An 18,860-nucleotide genomic window follows, 5' to 3' on the forward strand; every position below is an offset into this window, starting at 1 on the left:
CTCTCTGTTTCTCTCTCTCTCTCTTTATCATTTTGTCTCTCTCTTTCTTTTTCTCATTCTCTCTGTTTCTCTCAGTAAACAGTAGGTAGGGAGGAGTCTCTGTCTCTCTCTCAGTAAACAGTAGGTAGGGAGGAGTCTCTGTCTCTCTCTCAGTAAACAGTACAGGGCAGGGAGGGAGGGGCTTAGGAACGTCACGTTGCTGAAGTGAAAGTGTAAAAGATCGAACTTTTACACTTTAAAGAATCTATCTATCTACCTAGTCATAGACTGTTCTCTCTGCTACCGTACGCAAGCGGTACCGGAGCGCCAAGTCTAGGTCCAAAAGGCTTCTTAACAGCTTCTACCCCCAAGCCATAAGACTCCTGAACAGCTAATCAATGGCTACTCAGACTAAGGGGTTGAATCTACTTATTCCTGTAAATGGATCCTGGACTGTGGAGCTGAGGGGTGGAGCACTTTGCTGATGATGAACTTAAAGTTCTCCTCTCCCTGAGAGAGAAACCCCAGAAGGTGGGGGTGTTTGTGGATTATGAGGAGGGTGAGGTCTCCTTTTATGATGTGGAGGCCAGGTCTCATATCTACTCTTTCACTGGCTGTACCTTCACTGAGAGACTCCACCCATTGTTTTATACATCCTATGATACTTCTGGTGCTAACGGTACTCAACGTATCATCTCTCCCATCATGTCTGACTGAGTTTAGTGAACAGGGAATTCAGTCACACAGACACTAAGCATATGCACAATATGACCGTGTTTATATTTTTTCATTCATTAGATAATGAGTTTGCATATGTTAGAAATGTATTACATGGTATTATGATCAAGGTTTCTCTGACATCATAACACTGTATATTACAATGAAAATGTAAAGGGTGTATCTTTGAGTCCATGTGCCATTTTTCCCTCCTGTAGGATTTACAGCCTATGCATACATGCCCCTTATTCCTCCTCTCACTGTCCGAGTAGGAAATCAGATGTCAAACACACAGCACAGAGAGGCAGAGACCTAGTTAAATGTGATGCTTATAAGGACTTTTCACCCAGTTAACAGAGACCAATACTTTTGGATGACATTCCACTCAAGGTCCCATAAACCCCAGTTATTATGAACTAACATAATGAACAGACAGTGCTAAAAGTGTTCTGAGAATATATTCAAGATTAAAAAAATATATATATTTTTAATACGGTCTCATATGACTTATAACACTATGCCACACACTCACTTTACCCTCCTCTCTCGCTCTCTCTCTCTCTCTGACTCTCTCTCTCTGTCTCTCTCTCTGACTCTCTCTCTCTGACTCTCTCTCTCTGACTCTCTCTCTCTCTCCCTCAGCCTCTCTCTCAATTCAATTCAATTCAATTGACTCTATTGACATGGTAAGTTCGTTATTACTTACATTGTCAAAGTATACATATCGAAAAATAAAAATCAAATATATATGTATGTATATATATATACAAAATATATATATATTTATATATAAATAAATGGTGGGACCAACAGCAATAATAACAGTAGTAGTGGACATGGGATTACCATTAACAACAACTGCAACAACAATATTAATCAGAACAACAATAAATTAAAGCAACAGTAGTAGACCAGTGTCAATATGACTTGAGAAGACACATGACCTGGTATGAAAGACTCTCTCTCTCTCTCTCTCTGTCTGTTTGACTCTCTCTCAGTAAACAGTACAGGGTAGGGAGGTGCTTAGGAACGTCACATTGCTGAAGTGAAACTAAAATGAAAACCTGAATGTTATGAACAGGATCAAACTTTCACACTTTAAAGAATCTACCTATACAGCTGTACTGTTACCTACTGTAGTCTCCAGTCCCTGGAGCCTTTTTCTGATCAGAGGAAGAGAAAGAACAGAGTCAACAGATGCTGAGGTGAGTAGAGAGAAGATAGTTATAATATGTGATAAGTATTTAAAATTATGTTACATGAACTTTATATAAAACGTTGTATTACTAATTTGTTGACAATTGTAAATGAAACAATATAAAAAGATAGAGTTACTTATTTCAGAGAGACTATAATACATTATGTTATTTGGTCTGTTCCCAGCTATGGCTTCCCCCAGCATTCTCCTGTAAAGAGCAGTTCCAGTGCTCTATCTGTCTGTATGTGTTCACTGAGCCAGTCTCCATCCCCTGTGGACACAACTACTGACCTATACCAGTGTCCATTGTGTACGGAGAAATTCAGACAAAGACCTGAGCTTCGAGTCAATACTTTAATTTCTGAAATTGCTGCTCAGCTCAAGAAGTTGGCTCCAGTTGAAGCCACACCCTTCACCCCAGGACCAGCCCAGACAACAATCCACACCAAATCTGGAGAAGTGCCATGTGACGTCTGTACTGATACAAAGCTCATGTCTATAAAGTCCTGCCTGGTGTGTCTAGCCTCTTACTGTGAGACTCACCTGGAGCATCATCAGAGAGTTGCTTCTTTCAAGAAACACAAGCTGATCGACCCTGTGGAGAACCTGGAAGACAGGGTGTGTAAGAAGCATGAGAGACCCCTGGAGCTGCTCTGTGGGAGAGACCAGATGTGTGTGTGTCAGTTCTGCACAGAGACAGACCACAAGACTCACAATACTGTCCCCATAGAGGAAGAGTATAGAGAGAGGAAGACTCAGATGAGGAAGACTAAGAATAAAGTTCAGGAGATGATCCAGGAGAGACTGCTGAAGGTTAAGAAGATCAAACAGACGGTAGAGCTCAGCAAGATAGATACAAAGAGAGAGAGAGCAGACAATGTGGAGGTCTTCACTGCTCTAGTGCGCTCCATTGAGAGAAGCCAGGCTGAGGTCATTTTGGAGATAGAGAAGAAACATAAAGCAGCAGAGAAGCAGGCTGAAATAATCATTGAAGAGCTGAGGCAGGAAACCACTGAGTTACAGATGAGAAGCACTGAGCTGGGGCAGCTCTCAGATATTTAAGATCACCTCATCCTCCAGAGCTCTCCATCCATCTGCACCACCCTTCCAACTTCCAAGTACTGGTCTGATCAGTGTCCACAGTGGTCTGTGTGTGGGGACTATGATGAGTACTGTCTCAGCTGTAAAATACTGAATAAAGAGATGGAAAAGTTGTGTGATGCTGATCTGAAGAGGACACAGCACTGTGCAGTGGATGTGACTCTGGACCCTCATACAGCGAATATCAAACTCATCCTGTCTGAGGACCGGAAACAAGTGAGATATGGAAGTATAAAACAGAATCTCCCCGCCAATCCAGAGAGGTTTCATAATAATGCCTGTGTTTTAGGGAATAAGTGGTTCTCCTCAGGGAGATTCTATTATGAGGTGCAGGTGAAGGGGAAGTCTATGTGGGTTTGGCTAGACAGTGGCTAGAGAGTTTGGCTAGAGAGTGGCTAGAGTCCATCAACAGGAATGATTGTGATGAATCACCAAGTCCTGTAGATGGATATTGGACTGTAGGGCAGTGGAATATGAATGAATACAAGGCTTACGCTGGGCCTTGGGTCAACCTCTCCCTGAGACAGAAGCCCCAGCAGGTGGGGGTGTTTGTGGATTATGAGGAGGGTGAGGTCTCCTTTTATGATGTGGAGGCCAAGTCTCACATCTACTCTTTCACTGTCTGCACCTTCACTGACAGACTCTACCCATTCTTCTCAACTGGCACAAATATTCCTGGTGATAACTCAGCTCCACGTATCATCTCTACCATCAAGTCTGACTGAGTTTAGTGAACAAGGAACTCAGTCAAAGGGAATCACAGCAATATGCCTTATTCAATGTGACGACATTTCTTCTTGCGATAGAGATTTCTTACTGCTAGTACTTATCAGTTGATCAGATTTCATGATGAAGAATACTTCTCTCATGTCCTAATACTGTTTTACAATGTATATTAAAAAGGTATTGCCTGTGAGTCTTTGTACAGTTGTTTTGTAACTACTTCTACTTATTCCTCCTCTCACTTTCAGTGAGATCACATTTCAAACACCCACAGCATACACAGATGAATGGAGAGGGAGTTTCAAATGGTGCAGTGATACTGATAATGACTCCAAGCTAAAAGTACAATGCTTCTTGGACTTAACCTATCCAACCTCTAGGATAACCTAGAAAGTCCCATACAGTGATCCATAAAGTAATAATTCTCTGTCTTCTCCTCTTCCCCCTCTCTCACCTCTCTCACCTCTCTCACCTCTCTCACCTCTCTCACCTCTCTCTCTCTCTGTCTCTGTCTCTCTGTCTCTCTCTCTCTCACCTCTCTCACCTCTCTCTCTCTCTCTCTCTGTCTCTCTCTCTCTCTCTCTCTCTCTCTCTCTCTCTCTCTCTCTCTCTCTCTCTCTCTCTCTCTCTCTCTCTCTCTCTCTCTCTCTCTCTCTCTCTCTCTCTCTCTCTCTCTCTCTCTCTCTCAGTGGGATGAGGTCAGTGTCCTAGATGACCGGGGGAAACTCATCCGGACCTTTGAGGTCTGCAACGTCAACCAGAACCCCCGTCTCCAGGACAACTGGCTGGCCACGCCCTTCCTCTTCCGCTTCTCGGCACCACGAGTCTTTGTGACGCTGCGTTTCTCCGTGCGGGACTGTGCCAGCCTGCGCTCGCCCTCACCCTCCTGCCGCGAGACACTCACCCTCTACTACAAACAGGCCGACTCACAGAGAGAGCTGGAGAGGACATGGAATGCAGAGGTAGGGCAGAAAGACTACACTTCCCATAACGCCACTAATATCCCACCTTCTCCACCCGGCACAGCCAGAAGAGGACTGGCCACCCCTCATAGCCTGGTTCCTCTCTTGGTTTCTTCCTAGGTTTTGGCCTTTCTAGGGAGTTTTTCCTAGCCACCATGCTTCTACACCTGCATTGCTTGCTGTTTGGGGTTTTTAGGCTGGGTTTCTGTACAGCACTTTGAGATATCAGCTGATGTAAGAAGGGCTATATAAATAAATGTGATTTGATTTGATTTAGGTGTAATGCCACATACACATGTTCCTAGTTGTGATGTCAGAAATAAGACTTTGTTTCATTGATGTGCATTTTGGTCGGAACAATGCCTTAACTAGATAAGATTTTAGCTAGTTTGTTAAGCGGACGTTGCTATTATTAAAGATAGCTAGCTTGATAAGCTGACGTTGCCATGAATAAAGATAGCTAGCATTGATAAGCTGACGTTGCCATTAATAAAGATAGCTAGCATTGATAAGCTGGCGTTGCCATCAATAAAGATAGCTAGCATTGATAAGCTGACGTTGCTATTAATAAAGATAGCTAGCATTGATGAGCTGACGTTGCCATGAATAAAGATAGCTAGCATTGATAAGCTGACGTTGCTATTAATAAAGATAGTTGGCTTGATGAGCTGACGGTGCCATTAATAAAGATAGCTAGCATTGATAAGCTGACGTTGCCATTAATATAGATAGCTAGCATTGATAAGCTGATGTTGCTATTAATAAAGATAGTTGGCTTGATGAGCTGACGTTGCCATTAATAAAGATAGCTAGCATTGATAAGCTGACGTTACCATTAATAAAGATAGCTAGCATTGATGATCTGACGTTGCCATTAATAAAGATAACTAGCATTGATAAGCTGACATTGCCATTAATGAAGATAGCTAGCATTGATAAGCTGACGTTGCCATTAATAAAGATAGCTAGCATTGATAAGCTGACGTTGCCATTAATAAAGATAGCTAGCATTGATAAGCTGACATTGCCATTAATGAAGATAGCTAGCATTGATAAGCTGACATTGCTATTAATAAAGATAGCTAGCATTGATAAGCTGACGTTGCCATTAATAAAGATAGCTAGCATTGATAAGCTGACGTTGCCATTAATAAAGATAGCTAGCATTGATAAGCTGACATTGCCATTAATGAAGATAGCTAGCATTGATAAGCTGACGTTGCCATTAATAAAGATAGCTAGCATTGATAAGCTGATGTTGCCATTAATAACGATAGCTAGCATTGATAAGCTGACGTTGCTATTAATAAAGATAGATAGCATTGATAAGCTGATGTTGCTATTAATAAAGATAGATAGCTTGGTTAACGCTGACAGTATGGTCACACTAACTACATTATCCATATTGATAATGTTGTAGTTGTAGTTATGACAGAACAACCATTCCTGGACCTGACTCCAGAAGCGAACCACTGATGTACGGTACCAGAAAACATGTTCTATAGATTGTGTTTCCTCGTGTCTACACAAGGCTGACTATCCAATGCCCCATATATTGAGCATTATTTTTGTAGCAAGTATTTTATATAATCGCTTACAATGAAATTAACAAATTGATGTGTCAATTGTTGTTTTATATGTCAGTTCATGAACCTGATGCCAAGGTATTGGGACATCAAAAACTGACTTGACTTGTATATGGCAATGCTGTCAAACCTTTTTACTTGAAGTGAAACTGATACATTTTTGATTAATACTAAACAGTTTAAGCCATTTTAAGCCAAGACAAATTCTCTCTTCCCATGGTATTTATAGTTTCTAAAAACATCTGTCAAGACGTAGAGCATAAAGACTACATTTCCCAATATCCCATTTTCAAAGCGCGTTCCAAAAGCAAGGAAACAATGATGCTTTGGTTTGCCATAACATTCCTCTCATTCTCATCACCCTCAATCTCATTAAATAAACTACATTTCTCATCTGTGTGCTGCTCTCACAGAGGGAAGGATGCAGTATTTGTGGATGAATACATTTCTTCTTGGGGAAAGTTAGATACTGTATAAAAATTAAAATAAGAGGCTGATGAGTGAAGTTTAGAGGAATGTAGAGTGGGGAGCAGCAGGAAGACCAGGAGTCTGAGTCTCTAGGGAAAGTTAGCACAGTTATCTTGAAACTGGGGAGAATTAGATTAAAACACAGACTGTCACTGGTCCGCGACTGTTTGTTTTTGACTAAATGTGTACCCTCAGAGCTAACTGTTGCATACTCTTAAATACTTTAATCAACTGTTACATGCTCTTTATCTTATCCTTCTCCCTAATCCCTCACATTTTAATTTCCACAATGAAATGTATTACATGATCCCTCTCTCTCATCCCCCTCTCCTCCCTCTCTTCCTCCCCATCCCCCTTTCCCATCCCTGTCCAGCCATCCAGTGCAGAGAAGGACACGAGGGAGGGCTGGGTGAAGATTGACACCATAGCAGCAGATAAGAGTTTCACCAAGGTGGAGCCCAGCCTGCCTCACCAGTACCAACCAGACCGCTACCGTCGGGTCAACATCAAGACCCGCAGCTTCGCGCCGCTCACACGCAATGGGTACTGTACGAGAACATTTGAAACAAATTCATGAAACAAATTCATCCCATATTCAAACCATGCTCATCACTTGTGACAAATAGTCCTTTGCCACTTTGTAGGCAACAGTGTATGGTAACTAACTCACCTAAACCCACACTGTCACCTATCTAGTGGTCCTTCAAATCAAATGAAACTTTATTTATCACATGCGCGTGTAGACCTTAGTGTGAAATGCTTACTTACAAGCCCTTAACCAACAGTGCAGTTCAAGCCTGATAAGAAGTTAACATGTTATGACCCTTGACCCTGGTTTCAGATTCGTCCTGGCCATCGTCGACAGCGGCGCATGCGTCTCTCTGATGGGTGTGTCCATCTTCTACCGCCGCTGCCCAGCAACCAATCGCTATCTTGCTTCCTATCCGGCCACACCCTCAGGGGCGGAGCCTACCGCCCTGGTCCCTGTGACTGGGACTTGTGTTCCCCACAGCCAAGCACAGGGAGGCTCCGCCCCCCGCATGCACTGCAACGCAGAAGGTGAATGGATGGTGCCGGTGGGTGGGTGCATCTGTGAAGAGGGATATGAGCCCAATCAAAACAGATCTGCCTGCTTAGGTGAGTTCAACAAGTCTGGTTTGACACTAAAATGTCAAAGGGCCGACAAAATGTAACAATATCTAAAGTTTTAGCCTCCTGTCTCCCTTCCTGTTAGTTCTCCTGTCCCCCTTCCTGTCAGTTCTCCTGTCCCCCCTCCTGTCAGTTCTCCTGTCCTGTCAGTTGTCCTGTCCCCCCTCCGGTCAGTTCTCCTGTCACCCTTCCTGTCAGTTCTCCTGTCCCCTGTCCTGTCAGTTCTCCTGTCCCCCTTCCTGCCAGTTCTCCTGTCCCCCTTCCTGCCAGTTCTCCTGTCCCCCTTCCTGTCAGTTCTCCTGTCTCCCTTCCTGTCAGTTCTCCTGTCCCCCTTCCTGTCAGTTCTCCTGTCCCCCCTCCTGTCAGTTCTCCTGTCCTGTCAGTTCTCCTGTCCCCCTTCCTGCCAGTTCTCCTGTCCCCCTTCCTGCCAGTTCTCCTGTCCCCCTTCCTGTCAGTTCTCCTGTCTCCCTTCCTGTCAGTTCTCCTGTCCCCTGTCCTGTCAGTTCTCCTGTCCCCTGTCCTGTCAGTTCTCCTGTCCCCCTTCCTGTCAGTTCTCCTGTCCCCCCTCCTGTCAGTTCTCCTGTCCTGTCAGTTCTCCTGTCCCCCTTCCTGCCAGTTCTCCTGTCCCCTGTCCTGTCAGTTCTCCTGTCCCCCCTCCTGTCAGTTCTCCTATCCTGTCAGTTCTCCTGTCCCCCTTCCTGCAAGTTCTCCTGTCTCCTGTCCTGTCAGTTCTCCTGTCTCCTGTCCTGTCAGTTCTCCTGTCTCCTGTCCTGTCAGTTCTCCTGTCTCCTGTTCTGTCAGTTCTCCTGTCCACTCTCCTGTCAGTTCTCCTGTCTCCTGTCCTGTCAGTTCTCCTGTCACCCTTCCTGCCAGTTCTCCTGTCTCCCCTCCTGTCAGTTCTCCTGTCCCCCGTCCTGTCAGTTCTCCTGTCCCCCGTCCTGTCAGTTCTCCTGTCCTGTCAGTTCTCCTGTCCCCCTTCCTGCCAGTTCTCCTGTCCCCTGTCCTGTCAGTTCTCCTGTCACCCTTCCTGACAGTTCTCCTGTCTCCCCTGACATGTCAGTTCTCCTGTCCCCTGTCCTGTCAGTTCTCCTGTCCCCCCTCCTGTCAGTTCTCCTGTCCCCCGTCCTGTCAGTTCTCCTGTCCCCCGTCCTGTCAGTTCTCCTGTCCCCCTTCCTGTCAGTTCTCCTGTCCCCCTTCCTGTCAGTTCTCCTGTCCCCTATCCTGTCAGTTATCCTGTCCCCCCTCCTGTCAGTTCTCCTGTCTCCTGTCCTGTCAGTTATCCTGTCACCTGTCCTGTCAGTTCTCCTGTCACCCTTCCTGCCAGTTCTCCTGTCTCCCCTCCTGTCAGTTCTCCTGTCCCCCGTCCTGTCAGTTCTCCTGTCCCCTGTCCTGTCAGTTCTCCTGTCTCCTGTCCTGTCAGTTATCCTGTCACCTGTCCTGTCAGTTCTCCTGTCACCCTTCCTGCCAGTTCTCCTGTCTCCTCTGACATGTCAGTTCTCCTGTCCCCTGTCCTGTCAGTTCTCCTGTCCCCCCTCCTGTCAGTTCTCCTGTCCCCCGTCCTGTCAGTTCTCCTGTCCCCCGTCCTGTCAGTTCTCCTGTCCCCCTTCCTGTCAGTTCTCCTGTCCCCCTTCCTGTCAGTTCTCCTGTCCCCTATCCTGTCAGTTATCCTGTCCCCCCTCCTGTCAGTTCTCCTGTCCTGTCAGTTCTCCTGTCCCCCTTCCTGCCAGTTCTCCTGTCCCCCTTCCTGTCAGTTCTCCTGTCCCCTGTCCTGTCAGTTCTCCTGTCCCCCTTCCTGTCAGTTCTCCTGTCCCCCCTCCTGTCAGTTCTCCTGTCCCCCTTCCTGCCAGTTCTCCTGTCCCCCTTCCTGTCAGTTCTCCTGTCCCCCTTCCTGTCAGTTCTCCTGTCCCCCTTCCTGTCAGTTCTCCTGTCCCCCTTCCTGTCAATTCTCCTGTCCCCTATCCTGTCAGTTCTCCTGTCCCCCCTCCTGTCAGTTCTCCTGTCCTGTCAGTTCTCCTGTCCCCCTTCCTGTCAGTTCTCCTGTCCCCTGTCCTGTCAGTTCTCCTGTCCCCCCTCCTGTCAGTTCTCCTATCTCCTGTCCTGTCAGTTCTCCTGTCCACTCTCATGTCAGTTGTCCTGACTCCTGTCCTGTCAGTTCTCCTGTCCCCCCTCCTGCCAGTTCTCCTGTCTCCTGTCCTGCCAGTTCTCCTGTCTTCTGTCCTGTCAGTTCTCCTGTCCTGTCAGTTCTCCTGTCCCCTGTCCTGTTTGTTCTCCTGTCCCCCCTCCTGTCAGTTCTCCTGTCCCCCCTCCTGTCAGTTCTCCTGTCTCCTGTCCTGTCAGTTCTCCTGTCCACTCTCCTGTCAGTTGTCCTGACCCCTGTCCTGTCAGTTCTCCTGTCCCCCTTCCTGCCAGTTCTCCTGTCTCCTGTCCTGTCAGTTCTCCTGTCTCCTGTCCTGTCAGTTATCCTGTCACCTGTCCTGTCAGTTCTCCTGTCACCCTTCCTGCCAGTTCTCCTGTCTCCCCTGACATGTCAGTTCTCCTGTCCCCTGTCCTGTCAGTTCTCCTGTCCCCCCTCCTGTCAGTTCTCCTGTCCCCCGTCCTGTCAGTTTCCTGTCCCCCGTCCTGTCAGTTCTCCTGCCCCCTTCCTGTCAGTTATCCTGTCCCCCCTCCTGTCAGTTCTCCTGTCCTGTCAGTTCTCCTGTCCCCCTTCCTGCCAGTTCTCCTGTCCCCCTTCCTGTCAGTTCTCCTGTCCCCTGTCCTGTCAGTTCTCCTGTCCCCCTTCCTGTCAGTTCTCCTGTCCCCCCTCCTGTCAGTTCTCCTGTCCCCCTTCCTGCCAGTTCTCCTGTCCCCCTTCCTGTCAGTTCTCCTGTCCCCCTTCCTGTCAGTTCTCCTGTCCCCCTTCCTGTCAGTTCTCCTGTCCCCCTTCCTGTCAATTCTCCTGTCCCCTATCCTGTCAGTTCTCCTGTCCCCGCTCCTGTCAGTTCTCCTGTCCTGTCAGTTCTCCTGTCCCCCTTCCTGTCAGTTCTCCTGTCCCCTGTCCTGTCAGTTCTCCTGTCCCCCCTCCTGTCAGTTCTCCTGTCTCCTGTCCTGTCAGTTCTCCTGTCCACTCTCATGTCAGTTGTCCTGACTCCTGTCCTGTCAGTTCTCCTGTCCCCCCTCCTGCCAGTTCTCCTGTCTCCTGTCCTGCCAGTTCTCCTGTCTCCTGTCCTGTCAGTTCTCCTGTCCTGCCAGTTCTCCTGTCCCCTGTCCTGTTTGTTCTCCTGTCCCCCCTCCTGTCAGTTCTCCTGTCCCCCCTCCTGTCAGTTCTCCTGTCTCCTGTCCTGTCAGTTCTCCTGTCCACTCTCCTGTCAGTTGTCCTGACCCCTGTCCTGTCAGTTCTCCTGTCCCCCTTCCCGCCAGTTCTCCTGTCTCCTGTCCTGTCAGTTCTCCTGTCCCCTATCCTGTCAGTTCTCCTGTCCCCTGTCCTGTCAGTTCTCCTGTCTCCTGTTCTGTCAGTTCTCCTGTCTCCTGTTCTGTCAGTTCTCCTGTCTCCTGTTCTGTCAGTTCTCCTGTCCCCTATCCTGTCAGTTCTCCTGTCTCCTGTTCTGTCAGTTCTCCTGTCCCCTGTCCTGTCAGTTCTCCTGTCCCCCTTCCTGTCAGTTCTCCTGTCCCCTGTCCTGTCAGTTCTCCTGTCTCCTGTCCTGTCAGTTCTCCTGTCCCCCTTCCTGTCAGTTCTCCTGTCTCCTGTTCTGTCAGTTCTCCTGTCCCCTGTCCTGTCAGTTCTCCTGTCCCCCTTCCTGTCAGTTCTCCTGTCCCCCTTCCTGTCAGTTCTCCTGTCCACTGTCCTGTCAGTTCTCCTGTCTCCTGTCCTGTCAGTTCTCCTGTCCCCTGTCCTGTCAGTTCTCCTGTCCCCTGTCCTGTCAGTTCTCCTGTCTCCTGTCCTGTCAGTTCTCCTGTCTCCTCTCCTGTCAGTTCTCCTGTCTCTTGTGTCACTAACTTTCTGTATCAATATGAGAAGGAACTGCTGATCACTGGCCCAGCTTGACTGAGAGGACAGGCGGAGGAGGGCAGGGACGGACAATGGCCATGTGCCGTGTGTGTGTGTGTGTGTGTGTGTGTGTGTGTATGTGTGTGTGTGTGTGTGTGTGTGTGTGTGTGTGTGTGTGTGTGTGTGTGTGTGTGTGTGTGTGTGTGTGTGTGTGTGTGTGTGTGTGTGTGTGTGTGTGTGTGTGTGTGTTGTGGGGGGGGCGGGGGGGTTGATGATGGGCAAATGTTTTATGAGACTGTGTCAGCAATATCCTACATAAATGAAAAGGTGTTTATGTCTGGGAGCATAAGTAGGAGATGAGGGCTTTGTGTTGTGGTCTCTGTGTTGGTGGTGTTTTAACTGAAGAAGCAGGAAGGGAGCAGAACTCAGGGGAATACGAGACAGCTTGTCATACCAAGAGCTCAACTACTGCTTCAACAAGCCACACTTGACCCAGTGTGTTAGCACAGAGGAGGAAAGGAACACACTCAATCTCTCTCTCTCTGTCTCTCTCTCTCTCTCTCTCTCTCTGTGTCTCTCTGTCTGTCTCTCTCTCTCTCTGTCTCTCTCTGTCTGTCTCTCTCTCTCTCTCTCTCTCTCTCTCTCTCTCTCTCACTCACTCAAACTCACACTCACACTCACACTCACACTCAAACTCACACTCACACTCACACTCACACTCACACTCACACTCACACTCACACTCACACTCACACTCACACTCACACACACTACAGGGACATGGACACTACACCACAGTCTGGGTCAGTGTGCACCCTGAAAAAGTAAAGTTTTCTACCTTCACTGGACAGGGATCAACGGGAAAGATATGATTTGGAGAAATCTCAAGAAAGACACCATGGAATATTGAGAGAAGGAGGAGAGAAAGAGAGATAGAGAGAGAGAGGAGGGGGATAGAGAGGGGGAGGGGAAGAGAGAGAGGGAGGGAGGGAGGGAGAGATGTGACACATTTAGGTCATAGTGATGTAATGGCCACTCGTCTGTGAACAAGTGACAGAAACCACAGCGGGAGAGAGGGAAAGAGAGAGGGGGAGATGGAGGGGGAGATGGAGAGGGAGAGGGAGGGAGAGAGGGAGGGAGAGAGGGGATAAGTGGACACAAGTTAACGACTTAAGGAATTGAGCAAGCAGAAAGTCTGAGGAAACTAAGGAGACAGAGAGAGGGTGTGTGTGTGTGTGTGTGTGTGTGTGTGTGTGTGTGTGTGTGTGTGTGTGTGTGTGTGTGTGTGTGTGTGTGTGTGTGTGTGTGTGTGTGTGTGTGTGTGTGTGTGTGTGTGTGTGTGTGTGTGTGTGTGTGTGTGTGTGTGTGTGTGTGACTGTTGACAGTTGAAGGTAAAGGTCCAGTCCAGCAGTTCTCTGTGGGGCTATCTGCTACCCTCTCCCACACAGGCCAGGGCTGGTCAGGGGCATCCCAGTCCCAAGCTAGCTAACAGCTTCGTTAATACTGCCGCTCTGAACCAAGTCAACTGTGAAATGTCGTCATGCTCTAATGGCTTACATCTGGGCTCTCCCCACCACTCACATGGTTTATCCCACTTGGATTGATATTTACTGAGAAATAACCGCTCTGTGGCTCTGTGGCTTGGCCTCCCAGATGGGGCTAAACAGATCATAAGGAGTGGGAGCCCCACCCACACAGGGATTTTTGTGTTCTAATTATTCTGTGATTATGTTTAGTTGATCAGGTCATTGACTAATGATGTGACGTCATGCCATTGTTGTCCCTGTTTAGGCATTTGGATGAAAAAAATGATAGCTGAGATGGTTGCTGGGCCGTGGTCGCCGTGGTCGCCGTGGTCGCTGAGGGTTTTTATTCTACATGTCTCTGAGGCTCCGGTATAAATATCTGTGTAGACACCAAGAACTCAGCTGTGCGGCTCTAAGGGGGTTCCAGGCACATTCAAGATCGGAACTGATGAATGATATGTAATCCAAATGGACTTAGTGTTAAGCTATTCATTAGAAGTGATCGGTGCTGGAATTAAACCCACAACCGCTTGGTGTTACAAGCACCATCCAACCAGCTCAGCCACCAGAACCAGTGACTCCTCACAGATCCTCTAATGATGACAGGGAACAGAGCAGGAGACAAGCAGCGCTCTGTTCTCTCCTCGGCAGAAGACCTACACTAGATGTTTTCTCGGTTGACATTCGCGTCGAGAAAGAGAGAGAGAAAGAAAGAGAGAGAGAGAGAGAGAGAGAGAGAGAGAGAGAGAGAGAGAGAGAGAGAGAGAGAGAGAGTGTGTGTGTATGCTCAGCAGAAGCACCACTGAGCATGAGCACAATTACACCCGTTCACCCAGACATGAAACAGACATTTTACATCATGGGGCTTTCTAAGGAGGTCCACATCAGTTTCATGTCACACAGTTCCTTTAACACTGATGATATACAGTTGAAGTCGGAAGTTTACATACACTTACATCCACAAATTTCTTGTTAACAAAGTATAGTTTTGGCAAGTCGGTTAGGACATCTACTTTGTGCATGACACAAGTCATTTTTCCAACAATTGTTTACAGACAGATTATTTCACTTATAGTTCACTGTATCACAATTCCAGTGGGTCAGAAGTTTACATACACTAAGTTGACTGTGCCTTTAAACAGCTTGGACAATTGAGAGGATAGAGAGAGACAGACGGGAGAGAGGGAGGAGAGGATAGAGAGAGAGAAGGGAGAGAGGGAGGAGAGGATAGAGAGAGACAGATGGGAGGGAGGGAGGAGAGGATAGAGAGAGACAGACGGGAGAGAGAGAGGAGAGGATAGAGAGAGACAGATGGGAGAGAGGGAGGAGAGGATAGAAAGAGACAGATGGGAGAGAGGGAGTAGAGGATAGAGAGAGACAGATGGGAGAGAGGGAGGAGAGGATAGAGAGAGACAGATGGGAGAGAGGGAGGAGAGGATAGAGAGAGACAGATGGAAGAGAGGGAGGAGAGGATAGAGAGAGACAGATGGGAGAGAGAGAGGAGAGGATAGAGAGAGACAGATGGGAGAGAGGGAGTAGAGGATAGAGAGAGACAGATGGGAGAGAGGGAGGAGAGGATAGAGAGAGACAGAAGGGAGAGAGGGAGTAGAGGATAGAGAGAGACTGATGGGAGAGAGAGAGGAGAGGATAGAGAGAGACAGAAGGGAGAGAGGGAGGAGAGGATAGAGAGAGACAGATGGGAGAGAGAGAGGAGAGGATAGAGAGAGACAGACGGGAGAGAGAGAGGAGAGGATAGAGAGAGACAGATGGGAGAGAGGGAGGAGAGGATAGAGAGACAGATGGGAGAGAGGGAGTAGAGGATAGAGAGAGACAGATGGGAGAGAGGGAGGAGAGGATAGAGAGAGACAGATGGGAGAGAGGGAGTAGAGGATAGAGAGAGACAGATGGGAGAGAGGGAGGAGAGGATAGAGAGAGACAGATGGGAGAGAGGGAGGAGAGGATAGAGAGAGAGAAGGGAGAGAGGGAGGAGAGGATAGAGAGAGACAGATGGGAGAGAGGGAGGAGAGGATAGAGAGAGACAGACGGGAGAGAGGGAGAGGAGGATGGAGAGAGACAGAAGGGAGAGAGGGAGGAGAGGATAGAAAGAGACAGAAGGGAGAGAGGGAGGAGAGGATAGAGAGAGACAGAAGGGAGAGAGAGAGGAGATGATAGAGAAAGAAGGGAGAGAGGGAGGAAAGGATAGAGAGAGACAGATGGGAGAGAGGGAGTAGAGGATAGAGAGAGACAGATGGGAGAGAGGGAGGAGAGGATAGAGAGACAGATGGGAGAGAGAGAGGAGAGGATAGAGAGAGACAGACGGGAGAGAGAGAGGAGAGGATAGAGAAAGAAGGGAGAGAGGGAGGAAGGATAGAGAGACAGATGGGAGAGAGGGAGGAGAGGATAGAGAGAGACAGACGGAAGAGAGAGAGGTGAGGATAGAGAGACAGAAGGGAACAAGATATTTGCTCATGGAACCATGTGCATTCATGTCTCCTGTGTGTGGCTGCATCTGCGCTAGGACAAGTCTGTGTGTGCATGTGTGTGTGTCAGATTAGAATGCTGGGAGCAAAAGAGAGAATGAGGACATAAGAGAGAGATAGCAGGAGATAGGGCAGAGAGAGAGAGAGAAGGAGAAATTGGGTCAGTGATCTAAATACCAAGTACCATGTCAACGGCATTACATTGCCATCCATCCATCCATTCATGCATCCATCCATCCATCCATCCATCTCTCTCTCTCTCTCTCTCTCTCTCTCTCTCTCTCTCTCTCTCTCTCTCTCTCTCTCTTTGTTTATGCCTATTATTCTCTTTTGGTTCTTTCCAATCTTTCTCTCTTTTTGTCTTTATCTCTCTTTCATTGTGTCCCTCTCTTTTTCTCTGCCACCATTTCAGTCCCATCCCCCTTTCCTTTCTAAATCCCTCTAGCCTTCTCTCTCTCTCTCTCTCTCTCTCTCTCTCTCTCTCTCTCTCTCTCTCTCTCTCTCTCTCTCTCTCTCTCTCTCTCTCTCTCTCTCTCTCTCTCTCTCTCTCTCTCTCTCTCTCTCTCTCTCTCTCTCTCTCTCTCGGTCAGTGTTAATGCATTGCAGTGTCCACTGCTGTTTGTTAATGTTTGTTTATTATTAACTCATCCTCCTCCCCCATCCTATATAACTTCAGTACCTACCTCTCTCTCCCTCCCTGTTCCTCACCCTCCCTCTCCCTCTCCCAACCCCACTCCCACCCTCCTTCCCTCTCCATTCCTTCCTCCTTCCTCCTTCCCTCAGTATAGTGAGAGGTAATGTAAAGACATGCAGGCCTCCTCCTTCCCTCAGTATAGTGAGTGGTAATGTAAAGACATGCGGCCTCCTTCTTCCCTCAGTATAGTGAGTGGTAATGTAAAGACATGCGGCCTCCTTCTTCCCTCAGTATAGTGAGTGGTAATGTAAAGACATGCGGCCTCCTTCTTCCCTCAGTATAGTGAGTGGTAATGTAAAGACATGAGAGCCTCCTCCTTCCCTCAGTATAGTGAGTGGTAATGTAAAGACATGCGGACCTCCTCCTTCCCTCAGTATAGTGAGTGGTAATGTAAAGACATGCGGGCCTCCTTCCCTCAGTATAGTGAGTGGTAATGTAAAGACATGCGGCCTCCTCCTTCCCTCAGTATAGTGAGTGGTAATGTAAAGACATGCGGCCTCCTTCCCTCAGTATAGTGAGTGGTAATGTAAAGACATGCGGACCTCCTCCTTCCCTCAGTATAGTGAGTGGTAATGTAAAGACATGCGGGCCTCCTCCTTCCCTCAGTATAGTGAGTGGTAATGTAAAGACATGTGGACCTCCTCCTTCCCTCAGTATAGTGAGTGGTAATGTAAAGACATGCAGTTCTCCTCCTTCCCTCAGTATAGTGAGTGGTAATGTAAAGACATGTGGGCCTTCTCCTTCCCTCAGTATAATCAGTGGTAATGTAAAGACATGCGGGCCTCCTCCTTCCCTCAGTATAGTGAGTGGTAATGTAAAGACATGCAGGCCTCCTCCTTCCCTCAGTATAGTGAGTGGTAATGTAAAGACATGCGGCCTCCTTCCCTCAGTATAGTGAGTGGTAATGTAAAGACATGCGGCCCTCCTCCTTCCCTCAGTATAGTGAGTGGTAATGTAAAGACATGCGGACCTCCTTCCCTCAGTATAGTGAGTGGTAATGTAAAGACATGCAGGCCTCCTCCTTCCCTCAGTATAGTGAGTGGTAATGTAAAGACAGGCGGGCCTCCTCCTTCCCTCAGTATAGTGAGTGGTAATGTAAAGACATGCAGGCCTCCTCCTTCCCTCAGTATAGTGAGTGGTAATGTAAAGACATGCGGGCCTTCTCCTTCCCTCAGTATATTGAGTGGTAATGTAAAGACATGTGGACCTCCTCCTTCCCTCAGTATAGTGAGTGGTAATGTAAAGACATGCGGACCTCCTTCCCTCAGTATAGTGAGTGGTAATGTAAAGACATGCGCGCCTCCTCCTTCCCTCAGTATAGTGAGTGGTAATGTAAAGACATGTGGACCTCCTCCTTCCCTCAGTATAGTGAGTGGTAATGTAAAGACATGCGGCCTCCTTCCCTCAGTATAGTGAGTGGTAATGTAAAGACATGCGAGCCTCCTCCTTCCCTCAGTATAGTGAGTGGTAATGTAAAGACATGCAGACCTCCTCCTTCCCTCAGTATAGTGAGTGGTAATGTAAAGACATGCGGGCCTCCTCCTTCCCTCAGTATAGTGAGTGGTAATGTAAAGACAGGCGGACCTCCTCTTTCCCTCAGTATAGTGAGTGGTAATGTAAAGACATGCGGGCCTCCTCCTTCCCTCAGTATAGTGAGTGGTAATGTAAAGACATGCGGCCTCCTTCCCTCAGTATAGTGAGTGGTAATGTAAAGACATGTGGGCCTCCTTCCCTCAGTATAGTGAGTGGTAATGTAAAGACATGCGGCCTCCTTCCCTCAGTATAGTGAGTGGTAATGTAAAGACATGTGGGCCTCCTTCCCTCAGTATAGTGAGTGGTAATGTAAAGACATGCGGGCCTTCTCCTTCCCTCAGTATAGTGAGTGGTAATGTAAAGACATGTGGACCTCCTCCTTCCCTCAGTATAGTGAGTGGTAATGTAAAGACATGCGGACCTCCTTCCCTCAGTATAGTGAGTGGTAATGTAAAGACATGCGCGCCTCCTCCTTCCCTCAGTATAGTGAGTGGTAATGTAAAGACATGTGGACCTCCTCTTTCCCTCAGTATAGTGAGTGGTAATGTAAAGACATGCGGCCTCCTTCCCTCAGTATAGTGAGTGGTAATGTAAAGACATGCGGGCCTCCTTCCCTCAGTATAGTGAGTGGTAATGTAAAGACATGCGGACCTCCTCCTTCCCTCAGTATAGTGAGTGGTAATGTAAAGACATGCGGGCCTCCTCCTTCCCTCAGTATAGTGAGTGGTAATGTAAAGACATGTGGGCCTCCTTCCCTCAGTATAGTGAGTGGTAATGTAA

General features: G+C 47.8%; 1 protein-coding gene across 5 annotated transcripts in view; it reads left to right on the forward strand.

Annotated features, from left to right (window-relative positions):
* The window catches only part of LOC129837818 (ephrin type-B receptor 5-like), a 95,852-nt gene that overhangs the window by 39,553 nt on the left and 37,439 nt on the right, over window positions 1–18,860 (forward strand). The window contains exons 1-5 of one of the 5 annotated variants that reach the window (XM_055904275.1): window positions 1,811–1,901; window positions 2,080–3,211; window positions 4,408–4,680; window positions 7,108–7,277; window positions 7,576–7,871. In XM_055904275.1, the coding sequence (XP_055760250.1) occupies window positions 3,098–3,211; window positions 4,408–4,680; window positions 7,108–7,277; window positions 7,576–7,871 (853 nt within the window). In that variant the 5' untranslated portion in view covers window positions 1,811–1,901; window positions 2,080–3,097. Of the gene's footprint in view, window positions 1–1,717; window positions 1,902–2,079; window positions 3,212–4,407; window positions 4,681–7,107; window positions 7,278–7,575; window positions 7,872–18,860 lie in introns of those variants that run through there. The other 4 variants (XM_055904274.1, XM_055904272.1, XM_055904273.1 and 1 more) reach the window with 4 other exon arrangements.

Source organism: Salvelinus fontinalis, chromosome 38, assembly GCF_029448725.1.
Source record: "Salvelinus fontinalis isolate EN_2023a chromosome 38, ASM2944872v1, whole genome shotgun sequence".
NCBI lineage: Eukaryota > Metazoa > Chordata > Actinopteri > Salmoniformes > Salmonidae > Salvelinus > Salvelinus fontinalis.